General features: G+C 47.5%; 1 protein-coding gene and 1 long non-coding RNA gene across 2 annotated transcripts in view; one reads left to right on the forward strand and one right to left on the reverse strand.

Moving 5' to 3' along the window:
* CTDSPL2 (CTD small phosphatase like 2) overlaps positions 1 to 19124 on the reverse strand; it is a 31609-nt gene extending 12485 nt beyond the window's left edge. Inside the window, exons 1-2 of the mRNA XM_048318338.1 lie at positions 19084 to 19124; positions 1859 to 2067 (exon numbers count right to left, since the gene is read on the reverse strand). Of these exons, the coding sequence (XP_048174295.1) occupies positions 1859 to 2050 (192 nt within the window). The 5' untranslated portion in view covers positions 2051 to 2067; positions 19084 to 19124. The remainder of the gene's footprint in view (positions 1 to 1858; positions 2068 to 19083) is intronic.
* A 191-nt stretch (positions 19125 to 19315) lies between these two features.
* LOC125332632 lies at positions 19316 to 22831 on the forward strand. Its single transcript, XR_007206566.1, has 2 exons — positions 19316 to 19516; positions 19948 to 22831. It is a non-coding gene; the product is annotated as an uncharacterized LOC125332632 (long non-coding RNA).
* Positions 22832 to 23663: the final 832 nt, after the last annotated feature.

Consider the following 23663-nt stretch of genomic DNA (forward strand, 5'->3'; position numbering starts at 1 on the left):
AGAGCCATCTGCTGGAATTCTGTCACTCCCCTGTCACCTGTGACATCACACCTGTGCCATAAGGGACATGGCAATGCCACAGGGACATGAACATTTATCTGCTTTTGGGTGTTTCCAGAGGCCAGGAATGTGCTAAGGACTGGCTTGAATTGAGACTGGGAATAACAACAGACATTTGAAGTCATGGTCAGATAAATGACCTGTGACTATGATGGAAATTGCCCAGACACACATTATGGGGACATTGACTGCCATAAATCCACAGAACCCCAGAGGTGACTGAGACTTTCCCTCCCCACGGCCAAACTCTGGGGTATCCAGAGAGCGGTGCCGTTCCCATGGCAGCCCCAGGACGAGCTGGGGAAGTCAGCAGGCTCTGGAAGCCGGCCTGGCAGAGTCACTGGCGGGCCATGCTCAGGCACTGGAACCATGCCAAGGCCTGCTACAGGCACGGGAGAGGACGGGGGAGGGAACAGCACAAAAACGGGGGCATTTCATGACAACAAACCTGACAAGAAAAAAGAGAATGGAAAGTAATCCCGGGATTTGGGAGAGGAAGAGAAGATGGGAAGGAAGGAAGTTCACAAAACCTTAAAGAGACATGGAAAAGGAAAACCAGACATATTTCCCTTATCTAAAATTCCAATGTAAACTTTTTGCTTAGATTTGAGTGCAGAGGTTTTGCAAACAAAATGTTGCACTCCTGAGATCCAACAGAGATACTGATTGTAAAATAGATCAATTATCACAGTTTAATAAAAAAAACCTGGAAGCAGATGTAACCATTAATTTTTGCTGAGATATTTCTTCTTTAGTATTTCACTGTTTCTAGGACAGGTTGTTTTGGTTTAACATGTCATGAAATACTCAATTTCACTATAATTTTAACAATTCAAGAATATAGTGTTACATTATTAGGATTATTTGAACTTCAACTTGTTACAAGTTATTGTTTCAACACTTAGTTCAAACCCGAGAAAATACTTCTGAATTTATACCAGATTTTTATTTATCATGTAGCTGATCTGGGATACATTGTAAATTAGTTACAACTTCTTGGCTAATCTTTCAAATCTGCAGTTACATAATGCCAGCATCTAAACTGCTGGGACAGAATGATGAGGGGTTTTTAACTGGCCTCCATCTAGAGAAAAAATGCCAGTTTTTGAAGCAATTGCAAGATTATATTCAGCCTATCAAAGTTTTATATATGTATGTGTGTGTGTGTGTATTTTTTGCCCTCAAATGTCCATGCAGCACATGCAACAGGTGTTCACATGGGCAGATCAGTAAAGCTCAGCCTTCTGGCTGGACCAAGACATGAGATTTTGTGGTTTTCCCCAACAAGATCTGGATGTGATGCTCCAAGCAGGGCAGTGCTCGCTGCAGGAATCACTGAGCAGCTGCATCTAATCCATGGCACTTCGATTTGTGAGGTTTGACCTTCATTGATTAAATGACACCTAAACAGTTTTGAATAAAATTGCCAGAAATAGTCAACAAATTTATGCCTACAGACTGGCTTTTCTAAGTTGTCAGTACTGATAATTCCTTGAATCTGGATTTGAGGAATCCTTAAAATAGAAATTAAAAAGAATGTACTGAATTTATTTGACATTTTTACAAAGAAACACCAGATAATAAATCTTGTGATTTATTGGACTGTTAACTACGCCTACAATTGACTCCTGAAGGTTTCAAAGTCTGCTTTACCTGACATAACTCACAGGCACTTGTTGCCTTCAATTCTTTTATGTTTTGCTTCCACCCCATGATTAATTCTTAACAGAACTGGTTTTCAATCAAATTTGAAGTGATTATGACTTAAAAGTAAAGCAGGAGCCCACAGCTGGCGTACCTTGGGTGTGCTTCCTTTAATGAATTTTTTGATTGAAGACAAGAGGCCCGTCTCATTTTTGGGTGGTTTTCCCCCGCCGCCAGGTAAAGGCTCCTCCACCTCCGAGTGTTTCCGCTTGGCCCGCAGCGCCCGCTGCGTGTGGAGCTGGTTGGACTGCTGGGAAGCTTTCCGTGTCCTCAGCCTCATCTTCATGGGTACCACATGGAAAGCTATAAAAGGAAAAACCAGGAATACTTACTCATTGAGGAAACATATTAAGCTGCAGCTCCTGAAACCAAGGAATTACATAACGCTGGTGGTGCTGTGCCGAGCGCTCCCCTCCCGCCGCACGGCTTCACTTACAGCACAGGGGAGCTATTTCAGTGAGAGCACCACACTGCTAGAGGAACAAATGGATATAATCTGGCCATGGATACAGCACCCAGCACATCAGTGAGTCTGGCATAACCCTCCAATCCGAGTGGCGGGGAGGAAAAACCTACCTGCTCAGAATGACAGAACTATCTAGGGTGGAAAGGACCTCTTGGATCATCGAGTCCAACCTGCGAACAATCACACCTTGTCAACCAGGAGGGCGTCAACTACCTTGATGAAAGGATTGATTGTAGGGTGCCTGTTGTCTCCAGCCCCAAATGACTGGACTCTGTGACCCAGAAGTCCTTCCCTCTCTGTGTTCCTCAAAATACTTCATTGCAAGTCTCCACATTAAATTTGAGATGAGGCATAAATCTAAATTCCTGTCAAGTGCTCACAGAAGGAATCATGAGTCTGTGCACTCAGTGTGGGTGAGGACAGAGCAGCTCTGAAAAGGAACCCAAACTGAGCTTTAATAGAGCTGAGTTTGGGATTCACATCAGACCTTGGGAACACTCATGCAAGGGCAGTATTTATTAAAGCAGAGTAAAAGGCCATTCCAGGGAATACATCCCATTTATCTCCAGCCTCCAAGTGTGCTGCTGGTATTGTGACACCCAAGCCTCAATGTCACTGTTCTCCGGGCTGGGGACGTGCCTTCTGCAGCTGCCCAGAGCTGGGCTGGTTTGAAGGGGCCTCCTCGCACTTAAAAATCATTCTTATGATGAATCAGGAGCAGAAAAATGAAGTAGCAAGAAATCCATCTGTGGTGTAATGCACAGAAATACTGGAAAGAAAGTAATTTGCCTTTCCTAGCTGAAATCATGACGAAAAGCAGGTTTTTAAAGAAAATTGTATGCTTATCCCGACAGGAATCAGTGCCTGCCTTTCTGGAGTCCATTTAGGGTAGATCTGATTGCTGCATAGACAGAATAAATATAGCATTTAACATATAAGTTGCCTTTCTGGAGTCCATTTAGTGTGGATCTGATTGCTGCAGAGACAGAACAAACAATCTGCAACATTTAACATATAAGTAATGTCACAACAGGCATGTTGTTTAGGAAAAGGCAACGGTGGCAGTGGGATGAGTCACAGACTGGGAAATACTGTAGTACTTTTGAAAACCAGTCCAAAACCTGTTACACAGCTGTGTTTGTTCCCAGGTAAATCTCAATCTCACACAAAGGTGTTGCAGCTAACGAGGAATGACCAAAGTACTGACACTGCTCTCAGACTTAGCAGGTAAAGTACTCCGTGGGTATTGCCAAGGGTGAAACATGATGTTACACAGAATTACTACATGGAATATTCACTGTAACTGCCAGCAAACATGGGGGGTCATTTTCCACAGGTCCATACTCAGCATTTTCCATCAGTGGTCAATACAGCAACATACTTACAGGCAGTTCAGTCCAACGATCCCCACCACTCACCCATGTCCCCAGGTGCCACATCCACACAGCTGTTAGATCTCTCCAGCAACAGGGTCTCCAACACTGCCCTGGGCAGCTGTGCCAGGGCTGGACAGCCCTTTCCATGAAGAAATTTTCCTTGATATCCAACCTAAACCTCCCCTGGCACAGCCTGAGGCCATTTCTTGTCCTGTCGCTGTTCCCTGGGAGCAGAGCCTGACCCCACCCTAGCTGTCCCCTCCTGTCAGGAACTTGTGCAGAGCCAGAAGGTCCCCACTGAGCCTCCTTCTCTCCAGGCTGAGCTCCCCCAGCTCTTCAGCTGCTCCTCACAGGATTTGTGTTTCAGATCCTTCCCCAGTTCTGTTGCCCTTGTCTGGACACACTCCAACACCTCAATGTCCTTGCTCCTGCTCCCTCCTCATTTCTTTCCCACATTCACTTCAGATCTTGTCTCCTCCTCAGAGACCTGACCAGCTCACTGAGCTAACAGGGGAAATTCCTTAATTTTTACACCATTAAATTAGTTTATAAGGGGAACCAGTGGGCATCCGAGCAATGCAACAGAGCGTCAGCAAGGGACACAGCTGGACATCATGCAGCCCATGGAGATGGTGGATTCTGGACAGCTGGACAGGACAGAGTCCAAGGATAGCAGGAAGGCAGCTGGGAGTCCCAGGAGGCTCCGTTCCCAGAGCACTCACCGTGGTGGAGCAGTGGGCTCAGGGCGAGCCCGATGCCCTGCAGAGGTGGGCAGCGTGTGTGTGTGTGTGGGGCAAGGCTCCAGCCATGGCACATGGAACAGGCACATCCAGCTGACTTCTGGGATCTGCCAGTGATGTCACGGAACCACTGAGCTTGGACAAGACCATTCAGACCACTGAGTCCAACCATCCCCCGGCACTGCAAGGCCACCATAGCCCATGTCCCCAGGTGCCACATTCACAGGGCTGTTAAATCCCTCCAGGGATGGGGACTCCACCACCAGCCTGGGCAGCTGTGTCAGGGCTGGGGAACTCCTCAGTGAAGAAATCTTCCTTAATATCCAACCTGACCCTCCCCTGGTACAACTTGAGGCCGTTTCCCCTCATCCTGTCCTTGATCACTGTGAGCAGAGCCCGACCCCCCCTGGCTGCCCACTCCTGTCAGGGAGTTGTGCAGACCCACAAGGTCCCCCCTGAGCCTCCTTTTCTCCAGGCTGAGCCCCCCTGCTCCCTCAGCTGCTCCTGGGGCTCCAGCTCCTCCAGGTCTCTCTTGCTGGGAGGGGCCCCCAGCTGCCCCCAGCACTGGAGGTGTCTCAGCAGTGACACCTCAGGGGACGGGCCCTGCCCGGGGCCTGTGCCCACACTGCTGCATTGGCCACACTAAACAAATGCAAAAACGAATTAAAGAAAACTGTAAAATGGGGAGACTGACACTAACAAAATTCCAGTGTGGTAATGAAAATATTACTTCAGATTTGCTCTAGTTTAAGTTGCCTGATTTTTCTAGAACTGAAAAAAATACCAGTTAGACAAAAGATGAACCAATTTAATATTTATCAATGGTGAGTATATATTTATCCAGCAGGGAAACGTTCAGCTCGTCTGTACAGCCCTGCCAGGGACTCCTTTGGCTCACTGCACATCCTGGGTATCAAGCCTGGGGTTATAAATATCTCTAATGGACTTAGCAACAGGTACCTACAATCCTCTCAGAGACAGGAGTTTGTTTTCCTAGTACTGGATCCAATTGGTGGGGGAGTTTTTATTGAATTATAGTCGTGGTTCTTTCCTGAACCAGGCTACAAAACTTAACACAGTCAAAATAATCAAGTCTAAACACGTAGGAGAATTTCCTTCCTCAAACCTGTGGGATTTGGATTTCCCCAGCACGTGCCATCCCTGACAGGCCCCACGGCACAGCCAGGTGACCAAGGACCTGAGCCCAGGCTGGCACTGCCTCTTCCACTGTGCCAGGGAGTTTTGCTAAGGGAAATCAACTCCCCAAAACCCTTCTGTCTTCAATTACTTCTACACTTATAATAAACCCAGAAAGAGTGTGGGGAAAAAAAAGGAAAAACCTTGTTCTTCAAGAGAGAATTACATGGCAAAGAAGGACTAAAAGGAATATCCAATCAATAATTTGTGGGACAGGAAAATAAAATGTAGGAGCTCTTAAAAAGCAGCAGCTGAAGGAGCTATGGCTGCAATAAATTCCATTTTCCTGAGTCCACACACACCAAGTGTCAGGCTCCCTACCTTGTGAATACTGTTGTTATTCCACGCACAGGTACACTGTACTTACAGGAAAGAAATTCCTGTGAATGACTCATATTTCCAACTGAGAGCACACCTCCATGGAATCTGCAGTTAGGGATGGTTTATTTCCCACATATGACACTGCTGTTTTCTCTACTTTTCCCCAAACTATTAAAAGGAAAATTAGGCAAGGCACATCTAATTACAGGGTTTAGGGCTTTCTGATACAGGAAAAAGTTGAAGATGGTAAAGGAACAATGGTGAAGAACAATAGGAAGAGATAAGTGACAAGAAATTTTAAAATTATAGTGTTGAACAATTTCTCCATTCAGTTTGGCACTCAGGAATAACACTGCACTGCCATCACAGAAATCAATCCATCCCAAGCCTCCACACCACAGGAGCTCCAGAGGATTCAGACACCGTGAACATGTCCGGAGTGTGACTTTGGTGACAGCAACACAAAGAGGTGGAAAAGTTCTATTTATTTATCTGGGCTTTTTCTTGGAACATTTTTTACACAAAGCCAAGAAAGTAAATAGTTTTTTAACATTTTTTAAATTTTGAGCAAGAGCATCAATGCACAGTGTAAACAGAGATGGAGACGTGACCAACTGCACAAAGCTGTGACCTGTCCCCAGATTTAACAGCTGTGACAACTGAGGCGTTTGAAATTGAGAGAGTGGCAGGTTCAGTGTCCCACTCCCAACCAGCCCAGCTGACACACACCTCCCTGCTGAGATGATGTGTGTTTCCTTCAGTCATTGCTGGATCACTGGGCAGATCCACAGACAGAGGAACCAAGACCAGATATTTTGTTCGGTTTCCTTTCAAACAAGTAATACCAGAGGTGTTTCGTTAACACAGTTCATGGCTGCAATGTGACCCAGATTTCAGGGTGAGGAAACATCCCAAGGAGGAGATATGCTCCCAGAGCTGGCTGGGATCCATTCACACGGTGCTCAGGATGCTTTCAGGAAACACAGATCCCTTGCTGGTGTCCAGACACCCCTGAGCCACCACAGGGAAGGGCCACGTTGGCAGGGCTGTGGGGACAGAGAAGCGTGGGCCAAACAGCAACCGTGGTGTATCCACCAAAGCCAAGGGGAAGGACTGGCAGGTAAAGCCCCTCACCCAGATAGGCCCCAAAGCACTTCACACACCTCAAGGAAATACTTTTTGTTAGTCCAAGATGTTGAGACTCTTCCCCCTCAACAACTCTTGGCCTTTTTTAACCAACTTATCCTCCTTCCCTAGAAAATTACAGCCATTTCATGTCACTCCAGCGGATGTATTTTCCAATGTACTGCACTACTTGCCACTCTTCTCCAATGTTTAGGTGTGTTTTTCTGCCACTGCAGAACTGAGAGAGCAATAAACCAGGAAACCCTGACTCAAAGGAGTCTGGAAGTGATGCTAGTCTGGGGTAGGTAAAAACAAAATAAAAAGATGCTGATTTATTAAAATAGCAAATCACCCAACATGTCCTATTCAAATGTTGATGCTGGGTTATGAAATCTGGATAAATGTATAAAGCTCCATCAAAAGTTCCATCAAAACAAAGTAAGGAATTACAACTACCAAAGGTGCCTCTAAATTCTCCCTGTTTAACTGAAAGCCTCTTTTCTGCTCCTCCCCACCTTCCAGGGCACTAAATCATTTCCACCTGAAACAGAATCCTGCTTGAAATCCTTGGTCTTCAGTCACCTTGTTCAAACCCTGATCCCTCAGGACACCTACCTTGTGTTCACTTCTACTCTCCCTAAAACAATATCTTTGTTTTAGGGAGAGTATCTTCCCTAAAACAAACATGTCCTTAGAAGGATTTTGCCAAAGGAGGATGGCAACTTTTTATAATTGGCCTCAACAGAAAATAGATCTTTTGTTCATTTATTTTTCTGCTCTACTCATCATATTTCTGTTTTGCCATTGCTTTGCTAGTGAGGCTTTGTTTTGATTATACCAAACGCATTTGGAACTGAAAGTTTATTCCCTCTCAGCCAAGATATTTTTCTCTTTGCACTGAGGGTGCATGCTGGTAATTAATTCAGGCTTTCCAGTTTGTGTCACACTAAGCAAGGAGGAAACATGGAGAGCTGGGGTAACCATGGAACAGCAAACCTCAGAGCAGAACCCCAAAACCTACTGCAGAAAGAAGACCTTATTTACAATCTCTGGTGTTGCCCAAGATGACAATTTCACATGAGTCACCTTCAGATCTTGTGGGGCTCCCAAGAGCTGAGAGGTTGGCAAAGGAAAGTTTGCAGTGCTCGAGTTTTAGACAAGCAGTAACAGATTCCACAGAACCAGCACTGTTCCTGTTGGGATTCTGGGAGGGACCAGCTGTCCTCAGGCTCTCTGGACATTTAATCCATACTGCCAGGCACACAGGGAGCCTATTTATGGAAGTCAAGTCCCTCTTGTTACAACCTGTGGCATAGACAGGTTGCAAACACTTCCTGAACAGACCTTCCGGGATGTTGTCTGACTACAAAACAACCCTAAGGAGTTACTTGTTCTAATTGTTCAGTTCACCCATATTAGTTATCTTTTTAACCAAAAAGAAAAAACCAAACCCAGAAACAAGCAGATTAACAAGCCCAAGTAAGTCTATGTTGGACTATGGAAGCCATGGAGTAACTCCTGTGTTTGTGAGGAGAATCTAGGCATTTCTGCAAGGTCTACACAGCAACAGAGCTCCCTTTTGCTTAACTTCACCAGAAAACCTAATCCTGCTCCACTGCACCTGAATCCTCCCAGGGGACCACAGACACAATCATGTATCCCACAGGACCATGTCAGGTTGCTATCTTTTAAAGGGATAGATAAGGGTTCTGGCTGCTCCTTTGGCCTTAAAAATAGCAGACTATTTTTATTGCAGGATAAAGACTCTTTAAATGATAATATGATTATTGCCCTGGAAAACACTTTCCTTAGTACACTGTATTCTTTTAGAACCTTTCACAAGAGGTTAAACTCTGCTCTCCCCTTTGCACAGGGCTGCTTTCATCATCTTCTCACACCTGGCTTCCCTGACTTAAAATAAAGAATCAACCATGCTGTTAAGAATGGGGAAAATACCAGCACAGTCAGGATTTGTATTACTCAGTGTCCAGACAAAGTTTAAACCAATAATTTTCCCTTATGAATACATGCTGAATTAATCCTGACTCTTTCATGGCCTCTTTCCTGCATGGAAAACTTCATTCTCACAAAACTGCAAATCTGAGATTAAATTGTGCATATACCTCAGTTAAAACTGACATGAAAATAAGTTTTAAAGATTTAACAGCTGTACTCATTTGTGAGTGACATTATGTTTGTACATATAATCTTAAAACATAATATTGAGACATGATGAACTTGAAACTTACCAGTCTCAAAAACTTGCCTGAAGTGAGTTTCAGGGACCTGTCTGATTCCATCACAATGAAGCTATTTTATACATTTTATTTTCATTCTCTTTTTTCCCCCGTTTTATTTTGGGTGAAAAATCCACAAGAAAAAAAAAAAAAAAAAACAACAAACCTTGTTGCCTACTCAGTGGGAAGTTATAGGAAGTTTCTGGTCAATATTCCAATAATACCAAGTACAATAAGCACAAGCTACCAATGACAACAGAAATTTTGTAGGGTAAAACTGCCCTGCATCCACACTGTAATGTTTCCAGTCGATTTCACTCTGAACTTCACTTCTTTCTTTCACAAGATCATCACCTCCAGGTTGATCTAATGTATCTCTGTCACTTTGAAATGTGCAACATGTAACGAAATAACAACTTTCTGGCTGTGAAGTGGCAGATCTGGCTCTGCAAACAGCCAGGGGATTGCCCAGCTGAGTGAGGAGATGGTGTTTGGCTCGTGCCTTACTTTGGGAAGTTTCGGTCTCAGGGACTTTTTGAGTTGGGGAAAAGGGAGGTTGTGCACCTGTATCACGGATTCATGTGCTGCAGCAGGAAATCTGCACAGGTGAGTGCCCTGATCTCCACACACAACCTGAAAATCCATATTGAGGGATCCTCAACCAGAGAAATCAGCAAGAACAAGAAGTACTGGTATCACCTGGGAGCTTACACGGTTGTTGGATTTGTTTCTAGTCATTCCCCAATATCAGGAGTGAGCTTGGCCTCTCCATCAGAAATGCTTACGATGAAGAAAGCACCAAGCCGCATTCCAAAGTAACACAAGTCTTGACAGTGGTTAATTTATCACATCACAAAGCAGCTACTTTAGAATTCGGGAAAATTTTACAGATCCTGAGGAGGCCTGAGTTAACTTAAATAACAAATTTAATGCAAGTTACCTTAAATACCAAAGAAATACCTGAAAGAAGTTAGCTGTCACCTTTGTGCCATGTGCTATATGACAGAGCACCCATCACTTCTCACTAGCAGTGCTGAAGAAACAACTTAGCAAAATTGTGGGAGAGTAGAAATGTTTTAATGGAAGTGAAAGGAATGCTTTCTATTTCCCATTCCTCCTTTCCCTACATCCCTTTTAGCCCCCATAGCCCTGCAGCTCCTGAGACAGCTCTGGTGCTCTACTGACCCTCCAGCGAGACGTGTCCTCAGGCTGGAGTATTTCCACATGGGAACAAGGGGTGGAATAAAAACACGTTACTCCTGGTAGGGGAAAGGACAGTTACAGCAGGGAACCACATGGCCCAGGGTTAGAGCTCTGTGCCACGACCATCCATGGGTAATTCCATAAGCCAGGCCCCCAGCTGTTGGCTCACTGGCACAGCCACGGTGGGATCAGCAGCACAGCATTCTCTGGGATGGTGCTCAGGAATGGCTCCAAGCAATCCATGGGAGAGGGCTGCTCCCTATAGGCAGCACCGAGGGGGTCACCCCACTTCCAAGGAACCCAGCCCAGCCCGGAGGGTGCATCCTGTGTCACGCTGCTGGCTCTCGGCCAAGGTACACATCCCAGCCCATTCCCTGGACAGAGGCACTGTAGCAGCCAGGAGACTGTTCCATGCTGCTGTGGAGCCACAGCTCCAGCTCCAGCACAACCACAAGCCTGGAAGTTGTGTGTTCATGTGATCAGGTCCCACATTTGCCTTTTATTTTCTGGCAAATTATTTTAATTAAGAAATCTGGTCACAAATTTTTAAAGCAACGGTATTTTCTATCATGGGTTTCATTTGCTCACTGCACTCTTTGATGGGCTCTGTCCTTCAGCACAGAAGCATCGATCAGCTTTTCCTAGAGAAAATAAGGCTTATCCAATTGCCACACAACTGTGTGTGTGTGTCAGTCCCCCCTGGGAAATGCAGAACCCATGGACCAGCATCAACCCAATGTCACAGAGGAACAGAAATTTCAAATGTACTCAGTTCCTGCAAGGTTTCTGAAAATTCAGACCTATGTAGGTAAGACGGACCCTTCAAGCATCGCAAGCAAAAGATAGCCACAGCGCAGCCCTTACCCCTTATCCAGTCTGGCTACACAGAGGCACATTCCACCTTGCCTCCTTGCCTAGCCCATCTCTGGAATATTTAAAAACTGGCACCTTAAAGTAGGAAAAAAATTCCTTGCTTCATCCTTTTGGTATCATGTATGCTATAAAAGAGAAATTCGTTTTTTTTAATTCTCTTTGAACACAGAGGATAAGCAAAGCCCACCCACCTGAATTTAAACAATCATCTATTGCCAAGCTCAGTGCAGGAGCCGGGGGGGAGTGTCCATGCAGCCACAGGGAAGGAGGAGAGCTGAGCAACACATGGAAAACCCTCATTCTGACATGTAGAAAACTGCAGATTCTCAGTGCTTTGCCTCCATCCTGTGGATGCTGACTGGGGGCTTTGAACCCTCTCTTACAGCCTTTTCACTCCGGTTTGTCCGTTCTATCACTGCCGTGGCTCCTCCCTCCTTTACCAAGGGGTTTAACACACACTTCACAAGCGGTGTGGCATCCTCTGCCTCCTCCTGCGGCCAGGGGGCTTGGACAGAGACCTGCCCCCGCTGTGAAGGTTGGGTCTGGTGTGGAAAATCCTCCTCTGCCCCACTCCCAGTGCTCTGCTTTAAGTGGGGCCCACTGCAGGATGGGGTCAGCCCGAGGTAAAACCCAGAAACACAAAGAACATCCCGCGGGTGTCACCCACCACCAGACTCATCTCGAGCTCTGGCCCTCGCACCACGTACCGACAATGCCCCGAGGGAGCCACAGAACAGCAGGGATTTATCGGCACAGTTACTTCAGTGCAAAACCAAAACCAAACTAGCAAACCAACAAACAAGCCTTTACCCCTGTAATTCTGACAAATATGAGCCATCTGCAGGCACCGAGCCTCCCGAATTCTCAGCAAATAGCACAGGAGCAGCTCCACATACTCCTCCAACCTCAGAGCCCCCAGCTACCAGGGACCAAAAAATCCATCGAGTGAAGAAAGAGCAGAGCAATCCTCTTGAAATGACGTTTTCGTTTTGAAAGCACATACCACCAATGACAAATGTTTATTTTCTAATTTTAAACTATTTTATGGTTTGGATCCCTATATTGTTAATTGACTTACAACATTTTTATATTAACTATTAATCTTTGAGATGGAATATTATCAAACCTTTTCAGGTATATAATAAACCAATCTACTATCAAAAGAGAATTATCTTCAAATAAGTCCAACAGGGTAATTACACCTAACAATTAAGTCTGACACCTCTTCACCTGAACCTGGATCTCTGCAGCCCATTTTTTCAACTGAGCTCTCAAAGACCTTTCTCTGAAAAGTACCAGCGAGCTTCCTAGTCCCTAAGCAACACAAAAGTAAAGGACTCTAAACACAGTAATTACAGTTGTTTAGGAATATTATTTTAGCCAAAATGAAGTCCTCAAAAGTTTCTTCCAAATCTGTAATTTTAAGAACATAAAAGCATCAAGATTACACTAACTTTATTTTCTTCCGTAATCTTTATAAGTTCTGGCCTGATAAGCAAAATAAACAAGCTTTTCCAATTGTATTTAAATTGATTTAACTACAACTGCTTGGTCTTGACATGAGCTCAAGGTGTCAGACAAACTGAGGTAGGTAATTCAATCAAATATACTGCAGTTAAATCCCACATTCACAATGCCTGCAAGTACCTTCAACATTCTTGTAGATATTCCTGCTATTTGTTAAATACTTCCTTTACTTTTTGTGTACTGTTTTTCCCCTCTGAAAACAAACCTTAAAACTTTAGTTCACACTCTGCTTTGCTTTGGCAAGCACCAACACAGAACTGTTGCCCATAGAGCTAATAAGGAGTTTTCTCCTGCTCCCTGTTTTTCTTTCTGAACTCCTGACCATTGTCCGTCATTTCCCAGCTGATCCCACAGACTCAGGGCTGGGGCACATCCCACCAGCCCACACTGCCAGGACGAGGAACTCAGCCCTCACCTGTAGGGTTTCCCTCCCAGGTGATGGACTGGAACTGGGTGACCACGCATCACCCACCTGCCCAGAGCACTGTTCCATATAAAAGGAAGCCTCCTGCACTTAAATGAGCACACCCAGGATAGTAAAATGAGAGAAGCTTCCAGGAAAGGGAGGAAAGAGAAGCATCTCAGGTGATGTTACATCCTCTGGAAGGGGTACTGGAGAACGAAGCAAGGACAATGGACAGGTCCAAGCTGCCATCTGGAGCCAGCCCCCTCCTTCCTGGAATAGTGCACACTCCAAACACAGCTGCCTACCAGAGAAGGGCAAACGTGGAGGGAACTACAACGAGTGAAGCAAAATCCCGGCACAGGGTAAGGAACACACACACTTGTGTTGGGCTCTGCTCCAGCACTGCAGTCCCTCTGTGCTGAGCAGAGGACACACAGTACCCCTAAAGCTCTGCCTAGACTAAGGAAACCTGTGCTGGGCTGGGTCTAAACCAGCAGCTTTCCCAAGGCAATGCTATCTGTTGGAAAAGGGAAGGGAAGGGGGAACGCTGTCAGCCAGCCAGACTGCGAGGCTCCCAGAGGGCACGTGCAGCCAAGGAACCCCTGCGTGGGGTTCCCCACTAACCAAGCTGGTGCTGTGGGGCCAGGGAAGCCCTTGTGGTACAGCCTCAGCCTTAGATTGAATTACCTCCCTTCCTCTAATTAGCACCTCCTAAAGTACAGGGTGAATCAAAGCAATCACGGGTTAGAATGGCCTAGGATAAACTGAGTTATGATTTAGACTGAATTGGTGCAGCACAGGCCAAACTGCTCAGAACAACTGCTCTGATTTGATCAGAGTTCCTGTTACTTTTTAAACTTAAATTAGCTATTCCCAAACACAGCCTAAATAAGGACAGGATCCTTCTCTTCCCTCTGAGGCTTTGAGGATGCTAACACGCCCTGCAGCATCACCTTCCTGGCCCTATTCTGCTGCTAACAACACTCTTCTTTATACATATAAGGTAATTAATTTACAGGTAAGTTCTAATCCAAATGCTTTAGAGTCCTAGATTCTTTTTTCCTACTTACACTTGGAATATTGGCAATGACTAGTAAGATGTATTTTTTGTAATTGTGCTCCTTTAAGTAAGTATCCATAGCTTATTTTCCAGATGCTGCGGAGTTAACAGCTCCTTTTAGTTAAACTTATTTTCATGACAGTATTATACTTAAAATTATACTGCTACACTAAATACTGTGAACACAGAACTAGAGGTGTTTCATGCATCCTAACTAGACTCCTCACCCACCAAAAAGGAATTCTGAATTCAGACTGGTTAGGACTGCTAGGGATAACTTCTATTTCCATCATCTCTTTTCTATGGAACTCCAGCAGAAGCATCACTTGGTGGGCAGTGGATCCTTGCTGGATCTAATGCAGCAGACAAGTACTTCCTAAATTTTGGCTTTAGGGTTATTTTTAGCAGGATGCACAGAAATCTGGCTGATGGGGCTGGACTCTCAGAAAACTTCCCCTGTGGGAAGCTGTATTTTGAATGTCCCAATACCGCAGAGATCAATGTGCTGCTGAGTTAATCCTGTCCACCAGCAGCTGCACACTTCCTTCCTCTGGGCTTGGCCACAGATTCCGGGATTACCATAAACACTGACCCATCAGATGGGGAAACTGAGGCAACAAAGGCTGTATCTCCTCAGATCCCACATGGAACAGTGCTGGAAGAGGTGTAAGTGCACTGAAGGCTGATGCTCAACTCCCTTGTTTTCTTATAGCAGATTGTCCTGACAAGGGTTTTCCTTGGATCACAGGATATGATGAGAGAACTTATAATTTAAGAAGTTAAGAGGACCTTAATCAAAGTAATTACTGAAACTGATCTGATTGGGAAGTAATCTATTTAGAAAAAGTTAGGACTGCCAACTGGGAAGCTCCGACCCAACCCCTGAGCTGATTGCTTTAGATGTAGATGATTTCCCACTTAATTTTTCAAGTGCTATTGAAAATGTCTTCATCTGTGAATGTCAAATATTTATTTTTCTAAAACACTAAATAATGGCCATCTAGGCATCTCAACATGTAAACAACATGTTAGATAGGCTTTCAAGCACCTGGGTGTATGTGAGTTTCTCTCAAGCAATCGGAAGTGCTGCACCTCACTGCAGCTACCGTGGCACTCCAGGGAATTCCCCTGGGACAGAGCTCTCGGTAGGGCTGGCACTGTCACATCCTGCCTGGGAGAGCTCCTCTTAAACCAGCTGCTGAGAGCTTGTTCTTCCCTCCCAGGATCTCAGCAATGACAGTTCCATTTGAACTGTCTGCCCCCTGAAAATCACAACCCATCATGAATTTGATTAATCAACTCTGCACTTGTGGTGCATATTTGCATTTTCTGCAGGTTTCGTTGGGATGTACAAACATCAAATCACAGATTGTAGAATGGTTTGGGTTGGGAGGGACCTTAAAGCTGATCCTGTTCCAGCCCCTGTCAGGGCAGGGACACCTTCCACTATCCCAGCCTGCTCCAAGCCCCATCCAGCCTGGCCTTGGACACTTCCAGGGATCCAGGGGCAGCCACGGCTTCTCTGGGAACCTGTGCCAGGGCCTGCCCATCCTCACACGGAGGAATTCCTTCCCAATATCCCATCTATCCCTGCCCTCTGGCACTGGGAAGCCACTCCCCCTTGTCCTGTCACTCTTGTAAAGGGTCTCTTTCCATCTTTCTTGTTGGCTCCTTCAGGTCCTGGAAGGGCACAGTTATATCACCCTGAAGCTTCTCTTCTCCAGGCCGAACAATCCCAATTCTCCCAGGCTTCTCCCACAACAGAGCTTCTCCATCACTCTGATCCTTGGTGGTCTCCTCTGGACTCACTTTAACAGGTCCATGTCCCTCCTGTGCTGGGGTACTGCAGGAATTTTTCATATATAACAGACAAAAAACAATCTCCTATTTAAAATGTACAAGAGATGGTGCCAGTGATTTAGGTGCCAGCAAATGAAGGGATTTCATTCAGACTTGGTCCTTTATTTTCTGGGCTAAGAGGAGTAAGAATCATCACACCCGATCTACTCTCAGTGATGAATGAGAAAGGCACTTGTGGAGGGGAATACTCCTGAGGAAGTATGGAATAAGGATGCAGTCACAGAGGGAGCGAGTGTGGGAAGGGGCAGCCTTTAAATCTGGGATAATCTTAGTAGTCCTACACTGACATTACCAAAGTCCAAAACCTATCATACATCGGAACTGGCTTCCCTGAGGAGACCAGGCTGGAAACACATGGATGGGGCAGAACTTGTGCAGGGCTTGGACAGGGAACAGCTGCACACCCATAACCCAGAAAAGGCAGTTTTAGGGTTCTACAATTACATATTCAGCTGTGATCCTGAAATGATCATGATGATGCTCTGGAACCCCAAGTTACTGTCCCAAAAGGGCAAGAAGCCTAAAGCTCCTTTCAGAGCACACATATGTCTACAAACACATAGGAATTTTCATTTTCTGTCAGATTCCAGTCTTACTTCATGCATCCTGCTTTTACAGCTTCCAGAATGGTTGAGGTAGGAAGGGAACTCTGGAGTTTCTCTTGTCCAACCCCCTTGCTCAAGCATTTCTTGCAAGTTCTTGCCAAAACAGTTCAGCCTGACTTTCAGAATGGTTTTTACAAAAATGTGCAAGTGCTCCAAGTTATTCTTCCACTTACACCTGTGGAAAAGATTCTTCCACAGGAATGAAATATGTGCATAGAAATCTGTCAAAAGAGCATATGTGATTCCTAAAGTCTCCTGCAAACACGATTTCTGTTGGTGTCAATCTCGCAGCACTACAAGAGATCAAAGAAAAGCCAATGCAGTATGGAAAAACTTGGGAAGGTGAAGACTCAGTTTCCTTTTGAATTCAGACAACTTTTTCTGTTTTTTTAACTGCTTAATGCTACTGAGCCTCTGACAGTGTCACATCCTTGTGCTGGGGAATCACCACCCTGGAAGGGAGTTACCAACACTTGCGGTGCAAGGCTGGGGATGGAAAGTCACCTTTCAATTATGAAATGCACGTACAGCTCCAGCATACGTGGAATGTTTACATCCTTAGAAAAATGATCCAACTGTCCTAGTCAATCTCCAGGGCAGACTGACAGGGGAATTTTTCTTTAATAAAGAACTTTGATGAAACAGGAATGTCAGCTTTAGTGCATGCTGCAGTGACTGGAACAGGATCAAGTCTTAACTAAGTTCCACACGATGTTTTCAGGGGAAAAGAGGAGAATGTTTCATGGAATTTAAGTTGGGATTTGGCTTGCATCCTAGAACATATATCTTGTTATGAAAACTGCTGAAACACTTTTAAGTGGGCAAGTCATAAGTGTCCTTGGAGCTATCCTGTCAACTGGAAGTCACACAGGCAGAACCTCCTAAAGTAGAAAAGCCTGAAATTGGGAGGGGGGGGTGAGGGAGGGGCAAGTAATCTTGGAATCCTATCTGTTATCCGGAACGGCTCGCTTGTGCCTACAGCATGAAGTAGTTATAACTTGTTTTCTGCTATTGTCACAGATCCAGGACGTTACTCTGGCTAAATCATAATCTCTTCCTGCCTCAGTTCATCCATGTGCAAACCTGGCTCGCTAACTCTTACCTTAATGTGTCATGGGGCTTAATTAATAACACTTAGGTCTTTTAAGTCCTCTACAAACATTAACTACTTCTTGTAACAACTCTCCAAGGTATTATTATCCCCATTTTACTCATGGAGAAACGGCAAAAGAGGTTGTCACTTGCCCAAGGCAACAGAGTAATAGTTACACTTGGAGATCTTCACGGACTACTCTAACAGTGGAAACATATCAAGAAAGGCAAAGACAATAATGACAAACTCGAAATTACTTTTGAAAGTGCACCATAAGCACCTGGAAGACGATGGAAAATCCTTCCCAGAAACAATAGGCTTGGGACCAGAAAAAGCATCACAACTGTCACCACAGAAGATGAAGTACCCTGGACAGACCTAGGCTAGAGCTCACCCAAACAGCCACAAAGAAACAGCCAGACCTGTCCTCTCGAGCGCTCTTAAGTACCATAAAATTGAGCAACAGGCTTGTACAGTGCTCTCCAGTAACACCGAGCGAGCAGATAATCAATGTGGTATGCAGCATGCTAATTCCTTCCGCCGCGTTCCCAGCAGGGACCGGGAATGCCAATAACGGCCCTAGACGGCGGGGGTCCTGCACGGTGCCGGCGGGTCGAGCGCGGCCACCGCCCCCGCCGGTGACAGCGACAAAGTTGGTGTCCCCCGCGCCCCGCTGCTCTGACATCCCTCGAGCCGCCGCCGGGAACCCTGCCCAGGCACCGCGGACCCCGACACCCGCCGGGACGGCCGACCCCGCCGTCCCCGTCCCGCTTCCCCCCGGGGCCGGTGACAGCCGCGTCCAGCGCTGCCGCCCCGGCGGCGACAACAACACCAGCAACAGGCGCGTCCTGCGCGGGACCCGCGCGGGCACGGCCCGCGATGCGCCCGCAGCGCTGCGGCTCCGGCCCGGCCCCGGGGCGCGGGACGGGCCGGGCGGGCGGGACCCGCCGCAGGCCTCGGCCTGGAGGGGCGGGCGGGGGGTGTCAGGCGGGGTGACACCGCTCCGCCGCTCCCCGCGGCAGGGCCGGCCCGGCAGGGCTGCGGCCGGGGCTCGCCCGGGGCTCCGCGGCGGCCGCGGGGGGCGAGCGGGGGGGAGGCGGTGTGTCCGCGGGCAGCGGGCCCGCCGCGGGCAGGCCCCGAGGGGACATCCCGCCGGTCACTCGGAGCGGCCACCCCGCGCCCCCACCTGATCCCGGGCTGGGACCCGCGCGGGTCCGCCGCGTCACTCACCTGCGGAAGCGGGGGCCGGGGAGCGGCGCCGCGGGGCCGCGCTGCGGGCGGGCGGGCGGGCGGGCGGACGGGCGGAGGGTGCTGGCGGTGGCGGCGGGTCCGCGCTCCGGGCGCTCGGCGCTCAGCGCTCAGTCGCCATTTCCCGCCTACCGACCCGCTGCACCGCACCGAGGGACCCGGATGGCAGCGGGGCCGCCGCGCAGGCGCGCCCGGCCGGGGGAGGGGGCCGGGCCGGGGCAGGCCGGGAAGGAGGGAACGGGGCCTGGCGCGGGAGCGGCGCCCGGAGTCGGCGGGATCGGGACTGGCACCGGGACCGGGACCGGCAGCGGTGCCCAGGGCCCCGCGCCCGAGCTGCGTCACCGGAGGAGGCACGGCCGCTCCGGTATCCTGGCGCCGGGCCGGGCTGGGCCGGGCTGAGCCGCCGCGCCCGGAGGTGAGGGGAGAAGGGGAGCTCTGAGGGGACCGCGCGGGCGGGGGCGCGGGCGGGGCGGGGGGGAGAGGGGGTGAGGGGGGAGCGGGAGCGAGTCCCGGCCCTTCCCGGCGGGTCCCGGCTCTTCCGGCGCTTCCCGGGAGCAGCGGCGCGGCGGCAGCGCCGGGCAGGACTCGCCGCAGACGGAGGACGGACCGGCAGCGGAGTCCCGGGCCGGTCGCGGCTCCGGCCGCCCCCTCTCCGTGCTCCCGTGGGCACCGCCGGACGCTCCCGTGGCCTCTCCTCGGCTGCGCCGGCCCGGCCCTGCTGGCTCGCTCTCCGTCCCATTCCCAAAGCGTAGGGCAGTGCTGGCTTGTGGTTTCGGTTGCTGTTTTAAGTCGCCTGTGGACTCTGGTGTGAAGTTTTATTTCCGCTTTTTTTTTTTTTTTTCCTAGGCAGCCTCTTTGTGTGTGAAATGCTGAGGATGCTGCATGCTTTACTATTTGAAGGGCTTAATGAAGCAGCTTGGCCATCTCTTGCAGTATAGGAGGATGTAGGGAGGCTTACATTTCTCTTTTCAATGCTACTGAACTTGGCTATCTTAATTTTTCTCTTGATGATCACTTTTACCCACCACTCTTTTAAACAGAAATCTTCAGTTCGCAGGTTCACCTGTGTTATGACAGGATAACATCTCAAGGTATTGCCCAGAATGGAAGGGTTTTACAGGAGTATCTGGCATCCTCTAATTTAGCAGTAAAGAAGCCTACACGGGTGTTGTGTTTCCTGGTACCTGTTGACTCCCTGCTTAGCTTTTGAACATGGATCAGATTATAGAAGTCCCAGCTCTCTAGTCACTTAAAATATTTATTGGCTTGTTAAAGAGAAGCACATCTGCTGCTGTGAAGCCAGGATTTGGTTTAGAATTCTGTCACGGGACTCTACTAGTCTGTCTTTAGCAGAAGACACTATAAAGCTAATTTTACCATAGAAAAGAGGTCATAGGAAGGCAGTGGAAACAGTGCAGTCCTCATTCAGAACAGGTAACCATATTCCTTTAGAGCATTCAGGTATTTCTTGTGAATTATCAGCTGTGAAAAAAGGTTAGTTTGGGCATGTTAAAGCCTCATTAAGATGGTTTGGCAGTCCCTTAGGAGGAACTTGTATGGCAGGATAACTGTGTGATGTCTCACACTGTGAGCCCAAAAGGACATTGATACTTAGAAAGTGGGAGTTTTGGGAAATGGTGGGTGGAAATACTCTCTCAAGCCATGTAATTAAAATGAAACGAGCTGCCACAGGAGATGATCCAGCAAGATTCAAAGCAAGCGGATATTTGTGTGAACATCAGCACGGCAAAAACACTCTTGAGAAGAGATTAAACGTGTGACTCAGGGTTCAAACTGATCTTTACAGCAATGAGAACTGGCCTTTTCTGTGTTACAGGATACCAAAATTTGTGTTTCACAGTGCCTTGTGCTCTCCTCAAGTTCACTGGTGCTGAATTAGGGAGAGGGGGCTGGACTGGCAGGAAAGGGAATATGGAAAATCATCTTGCTGATGGTGTTGCTGTGCAGGGAGAAGTTCCAAAGTCCCCTGCTGTACCCTGCTCCCCACGGAGCACGTCCCTCTACCCGAGCACAGCTTCAGCTCCGTGTGTGAAGTGTAAAAACCCTGTGCCGGCACATGGCGCCTTCGGAGCTCGGAATGTGTGTTTGGGCCAAAGAAAAGGCTCAGTTGGCAGCAGTGGGCTTCCTCCTGCCAGAGGATTTGGGCTCCAGTCACACTGAGACATTCGAGGAGCATGTTTGCTTCACAGAGAAACTGAAGGGGAAATGTGTAGTTGTCAGACCTCTGCCCATTCCCACAGTGGGATCCTGACTGCTCCTTGAAGGCCATTCCTCATGCTTTAGGATTTCCTCTCAACTCTTTTTCCTTGAGCCTTGCAGAGCCCTTAGCTCTGTGTTTATACAACATGTAAACCAAAGTGCTCCAGAGTGAGTTCCCTGCTTGTGCAGAGCTGATGTGGGCCGGGTTCACAGTGTCTTGGGCAGCTGTTTGCAGGATCTGCAGCTCTGGGCTGGGTGGGCTTTATTCCAGTTTCAGATTAATTTCAGCATCTGGCACTTCTCAGTAATCGCAGGAGTCTTCTTTGGGTTTATATCTTACTATTGCCCATTTTCAGTGTTTGCTGTTTCTTTTGCCTTTCTGAAGGGAATCAATTCTGTTGGATAGGTGACCAGAGTTAAAAGAGAAGCAGCTCCCAGGCTGTGCTGCTCCTCCATCCCCAGCGTCTGGGAGCCAATCTGGCTGTCCAGGAGCACTCCAGACTTGCTGTTCTCACTGCAGACACTCCAGCTGACAGCAACAGGGATTCATCTGCTCCCAATCCCCACAGAAACACATGGGAATGAACCTTGTGTTTGATCTGGCACAGTGCAGCACTGGAGAGTGGCATGAGACATTCCTCCAGGGATGAAAATGCACAGCCACAAGTAGTCAAACCCAGTTTTGGGAAGTTGAACTGTAGATTATCCATACCAGTAATCCCAGTGTGGCTACATCGGGTTTCATATAGATTGAGGAATTGGAGTATTATGGTTTCTATATTGGCATAAAGAAATTCAGGCATAAATACCATTACTCTTTTTCTGGCTGGCTTGAAAATTCCACTGCACTCTCACAAATAGGGAGGGATGGCCCCGGTTGGTTTTGTGGGTTTGTTTTCCTGTTTTATTTAAACTACAGAAATCTGGTCTCCTCAGTCCTGGAGCCAGCTGGAACAGCAGGACACTGCTCCTCCTTATAAAGTGCCAATCTCACATTTTCTAGTTTGTCACAGCGAGACTTTTGATCCTATCAAATATTTTGGTCAGTATCCTCAAGGAAGGGTCCCAGGTTACTTCAACTGGAAGTTCCATACTTGGGTCACAGGGTACTGAAAGCTCCGTGTATCTCCTGGAGCAGGGATTGCAGCTGACAGATTTATGGCACGTGGAAATTCTTCTTAATAGGGATAAAGGAGAAAGTTTTCAGATAGAGAATTTCTTCAGAGATATGTGTGCACACGGAAATGGGTCCTGCTGAGAGCTCGGGACCTCCAAAACCACCACATGAACCAGCATTGTTCAATCCAGCTTTCTCTGGTCTGCAAACTGTAAACAGGGGCAGTAAATAGATTTATAGAGAAGAAAACCTTTTGTACTTTCTGTATGTTCTACTGCAGAACCCTCACTCACAAGCTCTTCTGTCCTGCAGGCTTTGGATTTCCCACTGTTGCTGTGTTTGCATATATGAAAATGTAAAATGATAACATTTAATAAAATCCACAAACCATTATCTCGTGTCTGTTTCTTGTCACTTCAAAGTATCAAAAGCTCTTCATGGCTGTTAAAATGCTGAAAAATGTGGGGGTTTGTTTCATCCAGAACTGGGTTTCACCTTTTGGCAAGATCCTGCCCATCAGTTTGGTTTTCCTCATTTTGAAATTAAAATGGGTTCATCAGTGATTCTTTGTTTTTCTGGGATCCATGTGACTTTGGGAAAGCTTTGGCAGAGCCTGTTTGCTGAAAACCTCCAAAATTGGGCAGCTAGGACTGGCTGGAATAACTGGAGTTGTTTCTTTGGCTGTTGGGTGGAGGTGCATGCATTTCTCACACTGCCTGAACTCATCCCTCAGCCTTGGCAGCCGAATCTCAGCTCCCTGCTCCTTGTTTTAAATGCATTGCCACGTGGATACAATGGGATTTATAACTAGAACCTCAGACGCAGGACTGGGTGTGCTGCTGGAGCTACCTGGGCATGTTGGTTAAAATCCGGGCTGGGCCATGGTGGGAAGAGGCTTTGTTGGATTTCTCCTGTGGACCCCAGAATGTGAGAGCCAGTTTGATTCCCAGTGTCGCTGGGTGCTGAGGGAAGCAGCTGCTCGAGATCTGTCAGCGTTGTCTGTGCTGCCATTGCCATGGAAACGGGAATCGGCTGCACACAAACGGCACACGGATGTTGGAACAGCATTTTCAAAACAAACCCGAGCTGGTTTGTCATTCTCGGTGCTCAGAGCCCAAGTGCTGCCACACAGCCTGGCTGCAGGGACAGCTGCGGGCCCATGAATCTGCAGCTCCTGATTAGAGAGATGCTCCAGACCCCTCATCATCTTTGTGGCCTCCTCGAC

The sequence above is a fragment of the Corvus hawaiiensis genome, chromosome 13 (assembly GCF_020740725.1).
Source record: "Corvus hawaiiensis isolate bCorHaw1 chromosome 13, bCorHaw1.pri.cur, whole genome shotgun sequence".
Lineage (NCBI taxonomy): Eukaryota > Metazoa > Chordata > Aves > Passeriformes > Corvidae > Corvus > Corvus hawaiiensis.